This window comes from Hyperolius riggenbachi, chromosome 9 (assembly GCF_040937935.1).
Source record: "Hyperolius riggenbachi isolate aHypRig1 chromosome 9, aHypRig1.pri, whole genome shotgun sequence".
Taxonomy (NCBI): Eukaryota; Metazoa; Chordata; class Amphibia; order Anura; family Hyperoliidae; genus Hyperolius; species Hyperolius riggenbachi.
The window spans coordinates 215,086,809-215,098,173 of record NC_090654.1 but is presented as its reverse complement, the minus strand read 5'-3'; the positions used below and the strand labels follow the sequence as shown (position 1 = coordinate 215,098,173).

Here is an 11,365-nt window from a genome sequence, read left to right as displayed (position 1 = left end):
CAGGCCCCCAATTGAGGCACCACAACTCCCAGCATGCCCCCACAGAAGAACCAAAGCACCTTGCATGCCCCTATAATGGCATCACAGTGCCCAGCATAGCACTATGGCACCCAGTATGCCCACGTAGAGGCACCACAGCACCCAGCATAATCCTCATTGATGTACTACAGCTCCCTGCATGCCCCCTTAAAGCTATCACACTGCCTGACAGGGCACCACAGCAGCCAGTATGCCTACATCAAGGCACCACAGCACCCAGCATAATCCTCATTGATGTACTACAGCTCCCTGCATGCCCCCTTAAAGCTATCACACTGCCTGACAGGGCACCACAGCAGCCAGTATGCCTACATCAAGGCACCACAGCACCCAGCATACCCCCAATTGATGCACCAAAGATCCCAGTATGCCCGCCTTTGAGGCACCACAGCTGATTCTGCCTCTGGGACATTCGAGGCACCCCAGAATAGATTCGGGGCATGTGCCACTCTTTGATCATTAGGGCTAGCAACGCCCCTGGGGCTAAAGAAAAACCAAGAAAGTAGCCCAACACAAAACAACACTGTAGCAGTCACAAGGTTTACAGTGCAACAATGTTTAACTTCCTACCTTAAAAGAGAACCCCAGGTGAATCTTGGGGTAAAAGTTAAATACTTACCTAATGAGAGGGAAACCTTTGGATCCTGCAGAGGCTTCTCGAGCTGTCCTCCGTCACTGCCTGGGACCCTCCAGCACATCACAACCACGCTCCTCTTCATGCAAACATGCGGCTATACTGCACCTGTGCAAGCACGGGCGTGCCTGCGCAGTGCGCCTGATCCACTCCGTGTAACTGGGCAGGCGCAGCCATGCTCATGCTTGAAGAGAAGCAGGGTCGCAAGTGTGGAATCCAACAGGAGCTTATGAGATTACTTTGGGGGTCTGCACTCGGCAAAGGACAACCAGAAGGACAGCATGGGAAGTCTCTGGAAGATCCAGAGACTTCACTCTCCTTAGGTAAGTATTTAACTTTTGACCCAAGATTCGCCTCTGGTACACTTTAAAATTACATTGTTGTGAAACAATTACAATATAATGAAAAGTTTCAGGAGGATACCAATTCTATTCAGGACTCTTTCATATTGTGGGATTGATTCACAAAACTTATCTTATATTAATTATCTCACCTTAATTAACTACCCAGCGACCGCCTAATGCAGAATTGCAGCCGCAGAGTGGCTCCCCCAGGTCCGCCCAATGTGGAATTGCGTCATCTCGCTATGCGCGAGTTTTGCAGGGAACAAGCTCTCGCTCAAGCGCCATTATCTGCAGGGGAGAAAGGCGGTTGGAAGAGATAAGCCTGCCAGCCCACGATCGCTATCTGAGTGATCATAGCTACGGGGGGTGGGTAATTCACGGTGGGCGGTAATTAAATGTACACAGCGCTTTTGATCTCCCACAGCCTTGTCACTTAACTGGGACAGATGTGCGCACAGTGTAATCCCTGCCACAGTCCTATGCCTTGTAGGCATAGGACTGAGCGCCGATCACTCTAGGGACAATTGAAAGGGGGGAGAGGGATTAAAGGAAATAAGGATTTTTTTTTTAAAGGATACTTTTTTATAAATTAAAAAAAAAATGCAGGAGCAATCAAAGACCATCAAAAGACTGCCCTGTGTGTGAGCAGAAAAGGAGGTAAGATTCATTTGTGTATTATGGCTGTGCAGCGAACTGTTAAAGCTGCACAGCACTGAATTGTGAAAAATGGCCTGATCACTATGGGGTGTAAGCCTGTGGTCCTAAAGTGGTTAATAACTCAGGCCTTGTTCACATTGCGTTCGGCTAGCGTGTCCGTCCACGGTGGGGGGTTTTCCCGTGTTTTTTTTAACGTTTTCTGGCGATTTTCTGCGCGTTCACTCGTTTTTGTAGGCGTTTTTGTAAGCGCTTTTGCAGAGCGCTTCTGTCTTTTGATCCGGAAAATAATCCGGAAACAAATAATACAATGTATCTTTTTTAAAAAACCGCTCACGCAATTGCTTGCCAAAGCAATTTTGGGAGCGTTTTTCCTATACAGTCCATTGAGGCAAATCGCCTCAAAAATGGCTCAAGCAACGCTTTTCATAGTGGATGGCAAACGAACCGCTCTGATGTGAACTCTCTCATAGAGAGCCATTGCACATGCGCTTTCAGGGAGATTTTGAAAATCGCCCGCGCTTAAAATTTAACAAAAACGCCTGTAATGTAAATGAGGCCTAACAGTCTATTTCTCACTATAGGCCTGATGCAAAGGTAACACCACGTGTTACCATAGCAATACACATGTTACCCAGGTAATGCCTGTGGCACTAATTGTGTAACAGGCAATGCTCTTCTCACGTTCGTACCGGTAAAATGACCATGTGCTACCTGAAATCACACTTTCTCAGATAAGCAAAGCAAACTGTAAAAAAGAGAACAATTTTATTCACAAATGCTAGCAACGCTTTCTGTAGCTATATCAGATGGGAGGAGGGCCCACACACACACAAGGAGCGTCACAGGGCGGGTGGGGAGAGCAATTTTCTCAGCCAGCACTTGGTCGATCCACCAGGCGAATTGGTCACAGACATGCCGAGGGGAATCGGGGGCAGCTGTACACATGCTAAATTCTCTGCAGTGGTGGCTGCAGGACCAGCCTTACCATGAAGCAGCCTGAATCATTTGATCAAATCACATGAACCTGCCTTGGGTATTTGTTATTGGCTATTTCTGACAAGATTAATGCAATGTGTGTACAAGGCTTAGAATAGTTTAGTGCATGCAGTCCAGCAGAATCAAGTGCATAACTGTCACACTGATCATCAACAGTCCATTAAGCTGACAATCACTGCCAATGGCATGGGGCAGTCTGTGTTTCTCTTGTTTCTGCTTGTATGCAATGTAACTAGACACTCTGAATAAGTTTCTGTCTACCTGCTCTTTCACATAAAAGTAGGCATTACCTTTGCTGAATTGAATAGGTGGGTGCTCACAAACAGTCAATTAGACCTGTGTTGTTTACAGCTAGCTTCAGCAGACAGGGAGACTGGCAAAAAGCAGCAATACACAAACATGCAGACACAACAATCTGCATAAGCAATGAACAAATATGCCTCCCATGTACACACTTTAAATTATGAAAAGAGACAAGACTACCACACATTGACAAACTAATTACATTCTAGTAGTCACATGCACATATATCTGACCTTTTAAAAAGACTATAGAAACCCTCTAAAAAAAAAGATAAAAGAGCAGCAACTGTAAGTGATGTTAATGAGGGTGTTGACCATTGTTAACAACCAGGAACCTTTCTTCAGACCCTCCAGCTGAGTTAGGAAACACATGGTTACATAGGCGCAGCAATAGCCATAGCAGCTGCTACCGGGCCCTGGAGCAGAGAAGGCCCAGGTAAAACTTAATGTATTCAGTATTCACTATTATCTTTCTTGTGTTCATCCAACCTCTCGGTGCCCATGGACTACATGCAGTGCAGATTGCACGAGAATCTGATCTGCCAATTAACTCATATTGCATAAGGTGCAGGCAGCATTGCTCAAGAGTGCCTACATCTGATGGCCCCATGAAAGTTTTACTATGGGACCCCATGGTCTCTAGCTAGGTCACTGTGTGATTGCCAAGATGTATACTGACACCAATCTAAGGTAAATATCTCTCAGGCTAATCATAACTGGCTAGGTGTGGTAGCTTTGACCAAATCCGGTAAATACTGTATATAATACACACCTGAAAAACAATTCAGGTTCAATTGATTGTGAGGCAATAACTAAAACATAAGTGATTGAATATGGCATAATATTGTCATTTAATTAGCAGAATTCAGGATTTTTGGTCTGTACGGTTCTGAACAAACCCATAACCTACAGTAGGTTGATACCACATTACCGGAATGCTGTCATTTTAGCCCAATCACCGAACTCGGAAGCATTGGACCAATTAGAGAATGCAGAATTTTTCCGCAAAAATCGAATTAGCACAGTAGGTTTAGACCAATTACAATACTACTGGGTATTCCTGAGTCTTTTGATTGGCCTAAAATATCCATGGTATTCTGATTACATCGGTAAAATTCTGCATTCTCTGATTAGTTCAATACTTCTGAATCAATTCAGAAAAAAAAGATTCCTTGGAAATCAGTAATTGGAAATCTGCGGAATGTGTAATCGGCACTAGCGGTGACATTTCTGACCATCCCTACTCCTGATCCACATTGTTTTGCCTTTGTCAGCCCCAGTAAACTGACTCAGCAAGCTGGGGACTACTGCGCATATGCAGCCCCGGCCGCGAGAGTCCTTGATTGCACTCCTGTGGCCGGGACCATTTTGCGCTTGCACATTTGCAAGTTTTATGCGCAGGTGCAAAACGCTCCCGGTCATGGTGCGTGTTTCAGCGCGCGGCTCGGACAGCACATGGAGTGCCAGTGACACAGTGGTGCAGATTGGGAGGACAGTCAGGGACTAGATAGACTGCGGGAGGTTGGGAAAAGGCCCAGGTAAGTAAAAATCTACTCCTTTTTTCAATTAAGACTCATATCAGCCTGTTACAGAATGTATAATGGGTACTGGATCTATACTGACAGTGACACCCGACCACCATAATTCCATGCCCACTGTCACTCCGTCATGCACTGCACCATTGTCCCCCTTCCCTCCTCCATGGCAACAGATGTGTCGCTAGCCTGTAGGTTAGCGATGCATCTGTAAAGCACTCCGATGGAACTCTCATCCCAGGGATCGAGTTCTGATCCCTGCAGCCAACAGTAATTATGCCTGTGTATGCATGTTAAGCTATGTACACACAGGGCCAGTGTTAACATAAAGGCAAAGGGAACCCCCCCCCCCCCACACAACCCGGTCACCCCCTGACTTGTGCTTCCTGGGGCCCCTGCAAAATTTTGTCAGCATAGCGTCCCTGTGCGCTGCCATGTCCATACTCCCCATCTTCACCCGTTGGCTGCCTCTTCTCCATGACCCGTCGCATAATATTACACAATAACCTGTTCCGGGTCACTTAGAAGAGGTGCCCCTGTGAGGATGAAGATGAGAGTGCACAGACTGGGGTTGCTATGCTAACAACAACAGTGCAGGGGCCCCAGGGAGAACAGAGGGAGGAGATCTGGCAAGAGTGTCAGCCAGCTCGGGGACCTGGGTGCTGAATATTCTATGGGGGTGGGGCAGGTTAATTTTTACCCAGGGTCTTATTGTGGCTTGAACCGGACCCAATGTACACACACAGGATAAATGTTGCACAAAAAGCATGTGATTTCTTCAAGTGACATTTTGCATGCAAACACTGCACCAGTATGCTGCTCAGCACATTCAGTACTATGGTGAGGAGAGGGCGGAGCTTCAGCAGGAGGTGTTTTGCTGCAGCTCACAGTGGGAATCACAACAGAAGTCAGCTGATTAATATCCTACTTGAGTTGGCTGCTGATGTCGGGGATACCTGCACACACACCCCAGATTGTCAACCTGAAACAGGAATGATCTAGTACAGGGCTAGGCAAACTTTATGTGACCCGGTCCGAACTGCTCTCCTCTTGTCCTCCCTCCCGAGTTGCGAGTGGGATTAAGCGAGAGGGTTAACTCACCTAATCGCCGCTTCCAGAGTCGGGTCTCCATGGCCACAGTAGCATTATGTGACACGCCGTCAGTACGTACGAGCATACAATAAGCTGGTACATACTGGCGGCGTGTCGCATGACGATGCTGTGGCCATTAGGTGAGTTAACCCTCCCACTTAAAGTGGATCCAAGATGAACTTCTACTCATTGCATAATTGTGTTCCTTTCCTATTGTTAATAGGGCATTCCTCAAGCCAAATACTTTTTTATTTTTGTTTTAATACTCTAATTCCCTATAAACTAAACAAGCCTCGCCCACAGCTTTTCAGAGAGCCTTGGCATTTTCAGACAGTAGCAAGGGCTCATGGGAGCTCAGTCTGGGCTAGATTTGCTGTGTAAACTATCTAAACTTCAGATAAGATATATAGACAAGTTACTAGTTTTTCATCTCGGATCCACTTTAAGGTGCCCATTAACTGTACAATTTTTTCATATGCGATCTTTCGATGCAATTTTAATGATTGTATAGAAAATTCGCCATTTATAAAGGCAATTAATAAGAAATGATTCTTTGGTTGATTGCTAAATGGGATAAAATCGATCCAAAAGTTGGATTTTATGATCAAATTTGTAGAAAGAATCGTTCAGTAAATGTGAACAACCGATAATTAACTTCTGATTATTTATAAAATCTCATCGAAAAATCGCATTTAGTGAAAAATTATACTTTTAATGGGCACCTTTAAAGGACACCTGGGGTGAAAATAAACGAATGAAATAAACAATTGTATCTATCCTCCTTCTCCTAAAAAAAACTCTTTAAGATATTCCACAGTTTTATTTTATATTTTAATCTACTTTTTAAGTTTTTACTGTTTTATTGTTTTTGCTCAATGACACATTCATTGAAGTATGCCAGAGCTAAAATCTATGAACTATTAACCCTTTTTATCTCTTTCCTGCTCTTAGAAGCCATTTTATGTTAGGAAAGTATTTTATAGTTGTAATTTCTTATCAGTGAGGGTCACACTGTAGTCTGGCCCAGTCCTGACTCAGACAGGAACTGCCACTTTCATATCAGATTTTTAACTATTTCAGGCAGAGAAAGAAAAAAAGGAATACAGCATAGTTATTAGTGTGCTTGGGGCAGCACGGTGACATAGTGGTTAGCGCTTTCGCCTTGCAGCACTGGTTCCCCGGTTCGAATCCCAGCCAGGTCAACATCTGCAAGGAGTTTGTATGTTCTCCCCGTGTCTGTGTGGGTTTCCTCCGGGCACTCCGGTTACCTCCCACATCCCAAAAACATACAGCTAAGTTAATTTGCTCCCCCCTAAAAAATTTACCCTGGACTACAATACATACACTACACGATACAAAATATAGACATAGGACTCTGGTAGGGATTAGATTGTGAGCTCCTCTGAGGGACAGTTAGTGACTAAAAATCAAAAATAAAAGACCTGGCGCTCCTCACTGTTCTCCTTACTCTCCTCTCTCCTATGCCAGTCTGGTTCGCTTACTGCATAAAAAGTGTGTGTAACACTTACAAGGTAAAAAATATTAAAACATAAAAGCAGAGCGATCAACAGTTAACATAAACTACAGCACTATTGCTGCCTAATGCTCAAATGTCCTTTTTGGGGTAAGCCTAATGCCATCCAAAAAAAGTTCATCCACATTTCATAAGTGTATATTCTTCACTGTAAACCTCCTCCAGAGAAATTGGCCAAATCCTGTCACAGCGCTTATCAATATACGCTCACCAGATCGGTTGGCCAATCCTTTCAGATCAGCAATCAGCGTTTTTGGCCTTGCCAGCAAAGGTTCCTCCGGTCACTCCACCAGCTTCTCCGGACATCAAATTTGTAAGTGCACTACTTTTTATTACTTATTAAAATCAAACGGAATTATGCTATGGTCGGCTTTGTTTGAGTCCTAGGATGCTCTTTACCCCAAGTATTGGAGTTAAAGCTATATCAACACGCTATACTGCTGGTCTGTTGCGGGTCGGCCAGTGCATCTGGTGAGCGCCCTGTGTATCTATGTTGGTGGAAGCACGTTGGGTGGCACTGTTGAGGAAAGGGGTGCACTGGTGTTAATACTACGACTCGTTTAAACGGTATCACACTATTGCATTTTCCTTATCTTATTCTGAGTATATGGTTGGATGTCCGGAGAGGCTGGTGGAGTGACCGGAGGAACCTTTGCTGGCAAGGCCAAAAACGCTGATTGCTGATCTGAAAGGATTGGCCAACCGATCTGGTGAGCGTATATTGATAAGCGCTGTGACAGGATTTGGCCAATTTCTCTGGAGGAGGTTTACAGTGAAGAATATACACTTATGAAATGTGGATGAACTTTTTTTGGATGGCATTAGGCTTACCCCAAAAAGGATAGTTAGTGACTAGACTATACACTCTGTACAGCGCTGCAGAAGATGTCAGCGCGATATAAATATTAAATAATAATAATGTCTATCTCATCATGTCACATGTCACCTCGGGTATCCTTTAAGCCCGCTTCCAAGTCTGCAGGGAAGGAGGGAGGAGAGAAATACGGTCACCCACCCTGGGCCGGATTCACAGAGTATGCGGACCGGATACAGCCCGTGAGCCGTAAGGTGCGTACACACGCACTACTATATGCAATGACGGGTCCTCCGGACCCTACCGCTGGGCGGATCGTTCAGAAACAGCCTTATCAGTCCGCCGACAGCGCGTACACACGTGCATACTGTCGGCTAAAGACCGCCCAGCAGGAGGGTGCGGCGGACCCGTCGTTGCATTTAGTAGTGCGTGTGTACGCACCTGTAGTTTGCCCAGTGCTGATCAAGACAGGGAAATTCTCCCCTGGTGTGGATACAGACAGCAATAAAAACCCAAGTGTTTCTAACTAGGTCTAGTCAATGGATGCAAATAATTCAGAGTTCATGCAGCATGAAAACGGACCAGTTGAATTCGTTCATTTTGAAGCGGCATCAAGTCTACCTGAAACTTTCAAAATCTTTACATATGAGTGAGTACACACACACACACACACACACACACACACACACACACACACACACACACACACACACACACACACACACACACACACAGGAATCTGAGTGATAGAAGTGCCATTGTTTGTCTCATTGTTTGTAAACGATGCCCTTTCTATGCTACTTTCCTCCTATAAAGACCCTGTAGGTATACATCTTTTGTAATTAACATATTCTGCTTTGTCAAAACCCACAGAACAAATCAATCAATCCATCCATTCATCAGTGATTCATTCATTTCAGTGAGAAGTAATTCTGATGCTGATGGTTGTAAATTGGTTGTTAACATCTACAGTGAGACAAGGCTGCTTGCCTATAACAATAGCCACCACCTATTTTATCAGTAAGCACCCAAATAAATCCTCAGTGGAAGATACAGTTGCAGGCTGACAATGTCTCACCTATACTATCATAGATGGCCCCTGATTGAGGAGGAGGCATATGATCGCTATAGCAACCAGAGCTTTGCATAGCTCAGACTGAGATATCACAAAGAAGCTTAGGTATCAATGTAAGGCTCACTCTGAGTCTGTGTATTCCTGCAAGGCAAGGAAGCCCTTAGAGAAAGCCTGAGTTCTTTGTTTAACATGAAGGACACAATGGGGTTCACGCCTGCCTGGGCAAAGCTCAACCAAACAGCCACAGTCAGAAAACCCTGGGGCAAAGCAGCAGCTTTCAAAAACACCCTCAGGTAGCAAGCCACCAGATAAGGGCCCCAAAAGAGGAGGAAAAGGAAAGTGATGGCATAGAACATCTTGCAGAGCCTCTTCTCCTGCTTGAACTCCTCCAGCACCAGCAGCCTCTTGATTTGATGCTGGTTGCCTTGTCTCATGCCCACCAGAGTGGGTGGCGTAGGACCCCGTCCAAACCCAGCAATCCAGTTGGCGGCCGCTTGCCCTGCGGCCCCAGGTCCATGGAAACTCCAGTTCTGGCTTATGGCTGGGGTGAGCTGGGCTGGCTTCATCTTCCTATGGTCATAGATGAAGAACAAAAGCTTCATGTACACAAAGTGGGTGGCAGCCAGAATGAAGGCCAGCATCAGCAGGAAGCCCAGGCTATCGTTGGCCTTCACATAACGGTGCTCAAAGGTGCACTGGTCCTCTTCTCTGATGAACTTATAGGTGCCCACCTCAAAGACAGGGGGCAAAGCCATGGCTATGGACAGGATCCAGGCCATGGAGATGACCAGAGCACACGCCCAGCCGTTCATCTTCTTGCAGTAGAACCTGTGGTGGGCTATAGCCATATACCTGGTGAGGCTGATAGACAGCATAATGAAAGCGGCGTGGAAGCAAAGCAGCACCGTCCCAAAGGCCATGACCCTGCAGCTTCTCTTGCTGTAGGTCCATTGCGAGCCGCTGCCGATGGATTTCAGCACCAGCGGGAAACAAAGCACAGAGCGCAGCACATCGCCCAGACACAGGTCCAGCATCAGGTAATATGGGGCTCTGTGCAGGCTCCGGTCTCGCAGGGCAGTGAAGGCGAACAGGAGGTTGCCCAGCAGGCTCACGCAAGAGATGATGCCCAGGGACGCCAGCTTGCTGCTTTTCTCCAGCTCCTGGACAGCCATGGAGACAACAGCTGCGGCTGATTCCCCTCCAACTCATGTGCAGCAAATAAAGGATCTGATCAGACAGCTCCAGCGCCGTAATGTATGCAGGCAGCGTGTGTGCTAGATGCACAGATAGCCCACGTCTGATTGCAGAGCTGCCCACATCCCTGGTCTGCAGAGAGCTGCCGCCGTCTGTCTCCAGATGCCAGTGCTCAGGAGCCGGGCAGACGTGCCATCTCTATAAAATCACTGCTGTGTCAGGCTGCCTGGCTGATTGGTTCATATACCCATCTGACATGCATGGATTGCGTGTAGTAATTAGATCATACCGTCTATTCTGCATCAATTATACACGTTTTGTGAATTTTTATAAACATTAAAAAAAGACCATTTGGGTGAAAATGGGGTTGGGTCCTGAACGTTCTTATTTTTTCATTGGTCATAACAAACATGAATGAAGACTTAAAAGCAATTACTATAAATGTAACTATACACAACAGGACTATAAAAACCTGGTCAACCAGGGTGTACGTGCAAAGCATGAAGAACAAGCACAAAAAAAGTGGGCCCCCTCACTAAGTGACCCCCTTGTGACCGCCTCAACCTCTCCATTCACCGCCTGGTAAGTGTAGCCAATCACATAAGTGTGGCTATCATAGCCCTCCCCACAGCAATTGCTGTCAGCAACAGTGGCGTAGCTAAGGAGCTGTGGGTCCTGATGCAAGTTTTACATTGGTACCCCCCAAGCACTCTATACATAACAATTGATACGGCTCACCAAAACCCCTGTCAATGGCAACTACAGTGTCAGAGGTGCAAGAAGGGGGTGGGGAACAGTTTGTTAATGATTACTACTATTCAAAGTATCTATAGAGGTGATTATTATGAGCACAGGACCAATAGAGAGCTAATACTGCAGTTGAGGGAGTGCCCCGAGCGGCCCCTATGGCCCAAGGGCCCTGATGTGGTCTCAACCTCTGCACTCCCTATTGCTACACCCCTGGTCACGAACTATTTCCCACCCCAGTAATCAGTATGGCCATCAAAATCCAACCCCCCTTCTACTCTCACACACTTAGCAGTTGTAGCTACTCTTCTCTCTTTTCCCCCTCCACCATAACAACCTCCCCCCCCCCCCCCACCCCACGAAAAAAAACCTGTGGGCCATTATAATAACACTTCCATATGC

General features: G+C 46.1%; 1 protein-coding gene across 1 annotated transcript; it reads right to left on the bottom strand.

The window, feature by feature from the left end:
• Positions 1-8,717: 8,717 nt before the first annotated feature.
• GPR27 (G protein-coupled receptor 27) lies at positions 8,718-10,414 on the bottom strand. Its single transcript, XM_068251840.1, has one exon. It carries the CDS (start codon positions 10,192-10,194, stop codon positions 9,124-9,126), a length of 1,071 nt encoding a protein of 356 aa, XP_068107941.1. The 5' UTR covers positions 10,195-10,414; the 3' UTR covers positions 8,718-9,123.
• Positions 10,415-11,365: the final 951 nt, after the last annotated feature.